Raw genomic sequence first — 10,000 nt, forward strand, 5'->3', positions numbered from 1 at the left:
ACCAAATAGTACTGTATTAGATGAACAAAATATAAGAAAGAAAGTACTCCTGGTGACTGTAAAGCACAAAAAGTTGGCGTACTATGGCCGTATAAGATGCCACAAGACTCTTCAGAAGTTAAAACTTGAAGGAAAAATCAATGGGAAAAGAGGTAAAGGCAGACAACGAAAGAGCTGGTTGGGAAACATGAAAAAAATGACTGGGAGTATGATGAAGGACTGCTCGAAGATGGCGCCAGGACAGAGTATTGTGGAAGACCACGTCATCCAATCTCTATGAAAAGGGATCTCCAAATGCAGGATCAGCTATTCAAGATAATTGAGACCTACTATCTCAATATGGTATTATGTCGGAGGAAATTTGATGCCAAAGAGTGAAATTCATTGAATGGCTTTTTTTATTTTAAGGGTTTTTTAAGATGATTACAACACATTTAGGTCATTTTTTTTTGTTTGTTTGTTGCTTTAGGTCTCTTCCAACACAATTGAGGTTATATGAGAGACCGCTGAAACAAAAAAAAACAAGCAATCTAACAAAAATAGTACAAATGTAAATCAAAATCATAACCTAAAGATATCATATGCTAAATTATAAATAACCAAGAACAAACAGGCAGAAGATTTACAGAGAAAAAAAATATCCCCTGTCAAAAATACAATCACAAACCAAAGAAGCAGGATAGGCTAGTAAAGAGAAGAAGATACGACATCACTATCGGATCGTACACCCATGCGAACATCATAGGTATATGATTCAAGGGTGATGCTCCCATCCAACCACCCGCCATTTAGGTCATTTGAGTGCCAGTAAAATAATACAGTGCATAATAGAGAGATGATTTACAAGACAAATGATATCATCTCCCAAAACTCTAAATTTGACTGCCCCCCTCCCCCTCCCCCATGAGAGCCAGGACAAAACCAAGTAATCTTCTTCCAAGACAAAGATAGAAATCATGTTGGAAAACAGATATAGGGGGATAGAAGACACAGTATCTCCCTGTCCTATATGGGAGGTCAAGACATAGGATCACAATCCTTGTAAAATGGAACAAACTCAAACATTTCAATTATATACACATTAGTAACAAATATATAATAAAGGAGATGGTTTTAAAACGAAAAATAAAGAATTATTTGGAAATGAGAGATGGTTTACAAATAAAATAAAATCATTGAATAAAATTTCTTTTTCTGAATGTTTCCCATTCAACTAAAGATCCTGACTAAGATCCAGGCAAAACCAAATTGTCTCAACATAAGACATAATATAAGAAAATATGAGGCAGTTATAGTCGACCTCTCCTGCACCCACCGGAAAGATTAATGACCAGAACACAGCAGATTTGTGTTAACCATTAAAGTAATGCTTGTAGAATACATCTTGTTAATGACATTGATGTATTTGTTTACAATGATACCCGTTTTTAATCAATGATGAATTATTTGAATGAGGTAAGTTAGAGAACTCGGTGAGTGTGAGAAGAGAATAGCAGCTTCATTAACATTTTGAAAGTTGTAAGTGGCACATCAATAATATAACAATCTACAGTGAAAACCTGTTAAACCAAGAATGGCTGAATCGAAAATTCTGATAAACTTTTGAACAGAATTTAAATTCATTTTCCTTTTTCGTTAATAACGAACTTTAGAAAATCTGTGTACTCACTCACTCATTCTCATGACTGGATGGTCGTCGGGGGGACTTGTGGAATGCAGCCTTCACAAAGTGACGCACATCTTAGTGATTGGCTTTCTCTGTCAGCTGATAAAGTGTTAATTCTGTCCATTCTTTGATGTTATCCAGCCACATTTTCCTTTGTCTTCCTTTTCTTTTTTGACCTTCCACCGTACATTGTATGTATGACTGCCTTGCACAAGCTGTCATGTTAGACCAGATGTCCAAACCATGCAAGTTTCTGTCTTGTCCGTCTTCTGTCTTCCCGATAGCTTTTCCACATCTTCAAGAACATCCTTTTTAGTTTTATATTTAGATATGACGTAGTTGTAGGAATTTCCTGTAACTCTTGCTCTCGAACAGATTGATTTGCCTCTGTAGTTCCGTCTTCATTGTCCAGGCTTCACAACCATGTAGTAGCACAGTAACCTCTACATTACCATTAAATACAAGTAAATTGATTCCTTTTAAGTGTCAAAAAGAAGCCAATCTTTTGTCCAGTTATTTCATGCCCTTTGTTTTTATTTCACCCTATTTATTTATTTTCTCCTTAATAAGACACTGCTTTTCACATTGAGAGGAGGTGGACCAGAAAGATTAAAAACAATAATAATATCAATGATAATAATAATAGTTGCAGTAATAGTGCTAGTAGCAGCAGCAGCACAATCATCAGCAGTAATAATAATAATAGTAGTAGTGGTAGTAGTAGTAGTAGGTAGTAGTAGGTAGCAGGTAGTAGGTGGTAGTAGTAGTAGTAGTAGTAGTAGTAGTAGTAGTAGTAGTAGTAGTAGTAGTAGTAGTAGTAGTAGTAGTAGTAGTAATAGTAGTCGTAGTCGTAGTCGTAGTCGTCGTCGTCGTCGTCGTAGTAGTAGTAGTAGTAGTAGTAGTAGTAGTAGTAGTAGTAGTAGTAGTAGTAGTAGTAGTAGTAGTAGTAGAAGTAGAAGTAACAGTGGTAGTATTAGGAGTAGTATTAGAAGTAGTAATTTTAGTAGTAGTAGTAGTAGTAGTAGTAGTAGTAGTAGTAGTAGTAGTAGTAGTAGTAGTAGTAGTAGTAGTAGTAGTAGTAGTAGTAGTAGTAGTAGTAGTAGTTGCAATAATATAATCATAAAAAATATCATTAATCATCCATTCTTGAACATAAGAAAGAAAGAGAAACTGACCTGCAAAATAATACAAAAATTCATCACATTGAAAATATTCTACTAACAATTAATTTGAAAATAAAAAAAACATTTGCATCCAGATTCACAACAAGTATTAAACAATAGCCCATCCAACTATATAACAAATTAATGCTTTTTATGATCATGATAAACGGTATAATTACTTAAAATCTTCTTTCCAATTTTCAAATATTCAATGGTCGCTTTCCTACCCTTAATAACTGTCTCATGTCTTACGACAAAGGGATAAATCCTACTGAAATATTTACATGGGATATATTCCACCTCGTACCAAGGAAGAAAATGCCTTCCAAGATGGTCAAAGTCTCGACTGACACAAGTATTTGGATTGTAAACAGTCGTGCAAATTTTATCGATATTTCCTGGTACAGGAACGATCATGCCATGGTAAGGCCGATAGGTAACTGGGAAAATATCTTTTTTCTTGAATACGATTCGATTCTTTTTAAAGCTGGTCATAGCCCATATGTACTCGGTGTCCTCGTTGTAGAAGAAAATATCGATGAAAGGGTATCGTATGAAGTCTTCCCGTGCCCATAACGGTGATCTTTTCCAGAAGAATTTGTACATCATGTTGTTTTCTGTATTGACGTCAAACTCAGGAATGCAGTGAAGAATCTGTGAGAGATGGAATGTGTTAAAATTTATAAAAAACCACAAATATTTAGATGGATAAATATCTGGGGACATGGCACAATTTACCTGTGGATTAAGTACTGCTGCCATAAACGTGCATAAAGCAACTCCTTTCAGACATTGGTGTGTGGTAAAATACCTATTAAATTATATGCCTCTGAAGCTCTTTGCAATAAATGTTATTATGGGAAGGTTATGCTAAAAACTGTTTCTCGATTATGATTGTAAACAGAATATTCATTAAATATGTCCATTTAAAATTCCTTTGACACTAAAAACTTTAAAACTGTTTTTCACCAGCTTTGCTTTCAGTGACTGACATCTGCCGTAAAAAAAAATAATAAAAAATTAATGTTCAATTGAGCATATAATGGTGGGCTATTGCTGTTCTTTTCGAGCATGGTAGGATACTAAATGGTGGAGTGAAAATAATGGCAAAAATCTGGAGTCAACATTAATAGTCTATGCTGCCATATTCTGAAAAAAACAACAAACAACAACATGTATTTAAAATTTTGGCCAGAAAGCACGTCCTTCAAATACAATATATATGACCGTCATCCTGGCAAAAACTCTCAAACCTGGGTTGATAGATCTCGAGAAAAGTCTACATTATCCAAGTCACCAACTGCAGTGCATTCAGTGCTGCAAGTTTGAGCTGAATTTGAACTATAAGTTATATTTTCTTTAATAAAACTTAAACGATGTGGCTTGATAAGTAATTTTTGTCTCAAGTTTTCGAATGTTAATGCTCATAAATACCGTCCAAATATTACCTGCTTCATTTTTATCCAATCAGATCCTTTCATACGTCCATAACATCCTTTCATACATCTATACCATCCTTTCATACGCCTATAGCAGCCTTTCATACGTCTATAGCATCCTTTCATACGTCTATACCATCCTTTCATACGTCTACAGTATCCTTTCAGACGCCTATAGCAGCCTTTCATACGTCCATAACATCCTTTCATACGTCTATACCATCCTTTCATACGTCTATAGCATCCTTTCATACGTCTATACCATCCTGTCATACGTCTATACCATCCTTTCATACATCTATACCATCCTTTCATATGCCTATAGCAGCCTTTCATACGTCCATAACATCCTTTCATACGTCTATACCATCCTTTCATACGTCTATAGCATCCTTTCATACGTCTATACCATCCTTCCTTTCATACGTCTATACCATCCTTCCTTTCATACGTCTATACCATCCTTCCTTTCATACGTCTAAACCATCCTTTCATACGTCTATAGTATCCTTTCATACGTCTATACCATCCTTTCATACGTCTATACCATCCTTTCATACGTCTATACCATCCTTTCATACGTCTATACCATATATCTTTCATAAGTCTATACCATCCTTTCATACGTCTATACCATCCTTTCATACGCCTATCACAATTCTCAAAGATAAAATTCATGGAATCCCAACCACTGCATCCAAGTACAATGGAAAAGAAAGAGAATCGACTCAAAAGGGAAAACTTCATCGCCTTGGGACAAAAACTAGAGAGCAAATATAAAGTGACACCAAAGGAAGATATAGCCCAAATCAATGTCCCAAATCTCAAACCACCACCGTGGAAAAAGAAACAAAAATCCATAACCATCAACAAGAAAAACATTCGAAGCAATAATGACAATGCTCAAACCCTAAAGATGGTCGATAAAAAATACCCAATGACCAACTGGATAAGAGTTTATACAGATGGCTCAGTTTCCGGCCCCCTCATGAATGGAGGTGCTGGTGCACTCATACACTGGACAGATAAAACAGAAACAAAAATATCTGTATCAGTGGGTTCAATGTGCACAAGTACTAAAACTGAAGAAAAAGCCATCCTCAATGCAACAAAAGAACTATCCAGAGATCACAGAGTATACGGGAAAAATGTGGTTTACTTGACAGACTCTGATGATGCTCTCCGGTCTATTGAAAATTACCAGGACTCTGAAGCCGCACACACTGTGAAGGCCCTTGAGGGCTTATCTGATAAAACAGGAAAAATTGTGCTGCAGTGGATTCCAAGTCATGTAGGTATATATGGCAATGAAATTGCCGATCAACTGGCCAAAGAAGGAGCCCAAAAGGAACAACCGAAGTCGTCAATCACTTATCATCAGCAAAAGAAAATAATAAAGCTAAAAATAGACAAAGAAAAGAATGACACACACCTGGAACACAACAAGCAGGATCCAATCCATGCCATTCAGCGAAGTAGCCAAGTCACTCTATTCCGCCTCAGAACAGGACACAATAGACTAAGGGGACATATGTTTACAAAGCTAGGTATTGGAACAACCCCTTATTGCCCATGTGGAACCGACCATGAAACCACTTTACATGTGCTTATGGATTGCCCATTATACAACGTGCAACGTTCGAACCACTGGGTCACCCCTACAACACTCAACACAAAGCTCTATGTTGAGGCTGAGGACCTAAAGCGGACCACAGACTTCATAGCAGATATCGGACTGCAGCCATAGATGTCTATCAGAGGAACGAAGAAGAAGAAGAAGAATACGCCTATAGCAGCCTTTCATACGTCTATACCATCCTTTCATACGTCTATACCATCCATCCTTTCATACGTCTATAGTATCCTAACTTGTCACTGAAACCGATAATTTACAGACCTGCCTACTATTACGAAAAATTCGTAGAATTACAAAATTTGGCCTTCAATTTCAGAACTACATGAGCATCTCAAAATCATTAAGACTTATTCCAAATGAAAGTTGAGGCCAGACTACATAATTTTGTGGATTCTGAAGCGTTATTCAATCCTAATGAGGGAAACCGGTTGATTTTAAAGTCAGCTTTAGTGACTACACTGTTTATGTTCTAAAAATTAAGAATGTTTAAATTTCCAAATAGGCAGGTCTGCATTTAGGGCCTTGAACACTATGAGACCCGGGTGTCAGCCACAGTGAAACTGTAAGCTCTTTTTTCTAATTTAAACCTATAGGACATGGATTAATCCTGGTCACGGCACCAAAAAATAAAAAAAAAGGGGGGGGGGGGGCGGGCTCCCGGTAGCTCAGTTGGTAGAGAACTTGTTTTACAAGCAAAGGGACCGAGAACGATCCCAGGTGAAGTAATATTTTTTCTGATCCCCCTGTCCACCCAGCAGTGAATGAGGAGCTGAGTCTGTTAGATTTGGCAGAAAGTACTTTGTGATAGACTAGCATCCTGTCCCAAGGATAGCAAGCAATTGCTATTGTCTATTTCATGCTATGGAAACCGGGATAAAATCCGGCTATATGGGCCCAATGGTTCTGAATGGCTACTACACGGTTTAATAAGTAATTTTATTACCCAGGTTTTCAAATGCCAATGCTCATAAGTGACCCCTCTTCTCAACACGGTATGATGTCAGGGCGAACCGGATGTTAAAAAGTGACTCCAAAATCAAATTGACCAAAAATGTGAGATTTTAGCGGGGGGAGGGGGGGGGGGGGGGGGGGTTTAAATGTCATTTTCCGTAACCGTATCCATTACTTTCAATAAAACATGTTTGTAAACTTGACTGAGTTGTATAGTTTTCACTATAAATTTGATTTTATGTATTTAAGTTATTCTGATGTAATACCGTTATTCGAGGCAGTGGGTAACATAAGTGGTCCACTAATAATAATAATGATAATAATAATAATAATAATAATAATAATAATAATAATAATAATAATAATAATAATAATAATAATAATAATAATAATAATAATAATAATAATAATCTTTATTGTCCAAATTAAAGGCAATTCATGTGAGGTAAACAATGCTCAGTTTGGTTCATGGTATGAACATCAACACATTTACAAATACAGACACAGCCATACACGAACATACACGCTTGCACATTGTTTCTACACATGTATACAAAAGAAATGAGCGTACATACAAACACAAAAACATACATACATGCAGACATACATACAAACCAGCATATCATCGTATATGCATGCCTACATACATACATACATACATACATACATACATACATACATACATACATACATACATACATACATACATACATACATACATACATACATACAGACAGACATACATACATACATACATACATACATACATACATACATACATACATACATACATACATACATACATACATACATACATACATACATACATACATACATACATACATACATACATACCTCAGGCCTGTAAATGTCTATTTAAAAAGAAAAAAGTCTGGAAATTTTTGGTCATTATGTTCATAGTAATACATAGATTAGAATTAGAATTCGAATTAGAAATTAGAATTAGAATTCCTTTATTCATCCCATTGGTGAAATTTGTCTCTAGGGTCTACTTCAAGGAAAGACTGGAATAACCCAGGCGTCAGACCAGTGCAGCAAATTGAGCTGCTGGGGCGAGGTGACTTGTTCAAGGCCACACAGTGCGGCAGCGGGAGATCGTTACCTTTCGGATACAAAGCAAAGACTGCACCGCTGAGCCCATTTCAAATTACTGTATAGTCTATCTCGGTCAAGGAAACCATAACCATAACAATGCCGTCAGATTTTTAAAAAAGCAAGACAGCTTTGTACATTGAGTAAATGCATGATTTGTACTTCAATGTTTAAGCCTTTTGGGATGAAATTTGGTCTCTGCACCGAATAACAAGGACAGATAGTGAGCAGTGAGTAGATTTCAGTTCCATGACCTGTGACCTCGGATGATGGAAAGTAGTTTATGATGGATGGCGCCATCGTCATTGGTAAAACTCAGCAGAAATTGCTCCTTTTCTTTATTTTCCCGAGAGTCTAAAAAATAGACTGTTCTCTGATCATGGATTTACAATCTATTTTTAGACTTTGGAATTTCCATTAATGGAGGGTCTCAATTTTCACAGCTGAAAAGTCTGAAAACAGCCTATGGGCTGAAAATTTACAGGGCTGTTACCTGCTTCACTTTCAGCCAATCAGATCCATTCATACAAATATCCATATCGTCGTCCCACGGTATGAAGCCATGATGTCGATACGATCCCAGCATGCTTCCCTCCGACAGGAAGTAGGACATGTTGAACACTTCCATGACGTGAACAAACACTCTGAAGATCATGGCCATCTCTCGTTGCCACTGAGGTGTCATAGATGGTTTGAATTTGCGATATCTGTGGAGAGGAAGGTTGGCAAAGGGGATGGGGAGGGAGGGGGGGGGGGGTTAACATGTGAAAATGTTCAACTCATCAAACATACTAAAACTGTTTAAAACGGAAGATGAGCATGGAACAATGGGTTTTTTAAAGTTTGTTTTGTTCATGTTCCTTTGTTGTTTTTTTTTTTGTTTTTTTTTGTGTGTGCAAAATGAGCAGTGGATGCCAAGTACATATAACTGTACATTTGACTGTTATATCCCAGCCAAGGACCCTGGATAAAACCAAGTTATTTCACTCTCAGACAGAACAGAAAGCAAGGGGTAAAGAAGATACAATAAGTGACCTCCCTGCCGCTAAGGGAGGTCAGGATCGCCACCCAGCGTTATGGGTTTATTGTATCTTCTGGAAATCGTTTTTTTTTTTTTTTGTTTTTAAGGGTTTTACGGAGCTTGCAACACATGTAGGTTATATCAGCGCCAGTAAAAATGAAGAAAATGGGATAGTAAAAAGTTCTAGAATTACAATTGAAGCATCCAAGAGAAAGTAAGACAGAGGGGAACTGGGAACAAATAAGGATCAGATGTAGACTCCAAGAGCATATCACCAATGTACTTAGTTTGAGATCACCTATAAGTCTCATCCGGACACAACAACAAAATCCAACAAAGAGGAACACACTCAAATGCTTACATTATACATTAAAAAATAACAAATATACTAATACATAACAGAGAGATGATTTACAAGGAAAAAAATATCATCTCCCAAAACAATAATTATGCATTTGACTGTTTCCCTCCCAGCCAGGACTCCGACCAAGGCCAGGAAAAAAACTAAGTAATCTCATTCCAAGACAAAGACAGAAAGCATGTTGGAAAACAGATATAAAGGGATAGAAGACACAGTGTGTACCTCCCTGCCCACTATGGGAGGTCATGATCCTCACCCAGCTTCTGGAAATCGACTGGGTCGAAAACAGTGAGTGTGTGTATGAGAGAGAGAGAGAGAGAGAGAGAGAGAGAGAGAGAGAGAGAGAGAGAGAGAGAGAGAGAGATATGGATATATTAATACCTTTTCTCCATCAGTTTCAGATCATTTTGAGATGTTCTATAGTCATCCAAATGGGTTTGTATCTTCTGGAAATAGGCTGGGACTCTGTGTGTATGTGTGTGTATGAAAGAGAGAGAGAGAGAGAGAGAGAGAGAGAGAGAGAGAGAGGGGGAGGGAGAGAGAGAGATGGATACATTAATACCTTTTCTCCATCAGTTTCAGATCATTTTGAGATGTTCTATAGTCATCCAAATGGGTTTGTATCTTCTGGAAATAGGCTGGGACTCTGT

General features: G+C 37.0%; 1 protein-coding gene across 6 annotated transcripts in view; it reads right to left on the bottom strand.

Moving 5' to 3' along the window:
- Positions 1-380: 380 nt before the first annotated feature.
- Positions 381-10,000, bottom strand: part of LOC144957910 (uncharacterized) — a 318,367-nt gene continuing 308,747 nt past the window's right edge. For all 6 annotated transcript variants that reach the window (XM_078889468.1, XM_078889467.1, XM_078889464.1 and 3 more), the window contains exons 5-6: positions 8,462-8,675; positions 381-3,483 (exon numbers count right to left, since the gene is read on the bottom strand). In XM_078889468.1, the coding sequence (XP_078745594.1) occupies positions 2,971-3,483; positions 8,462-8,675 (727 nt within the window). In that variant the 3' untranslated portion in view covers positions 381-2,970. The remainder of the gene's footprint in view (positions 3,484-8,461; positions 8,676-10,000) is intronic.

The sequence above is a fragment of the Berghia stephanieae genome, chromosome 12 (assembly GCF_034508935.2).
Source record: "Berghia stephanieae isolate SIO BIC M18660-M18661 chromosome 12, UCSD_Bste_1.3, whole genome shotgun sequence".
Taxonomy (NCBI): Eukaryota; Metazoa; Mollusca; class Gastropoda; order Nudibranchia; family Aeolidiidae; genus Berghia; species Berghia stephanieae.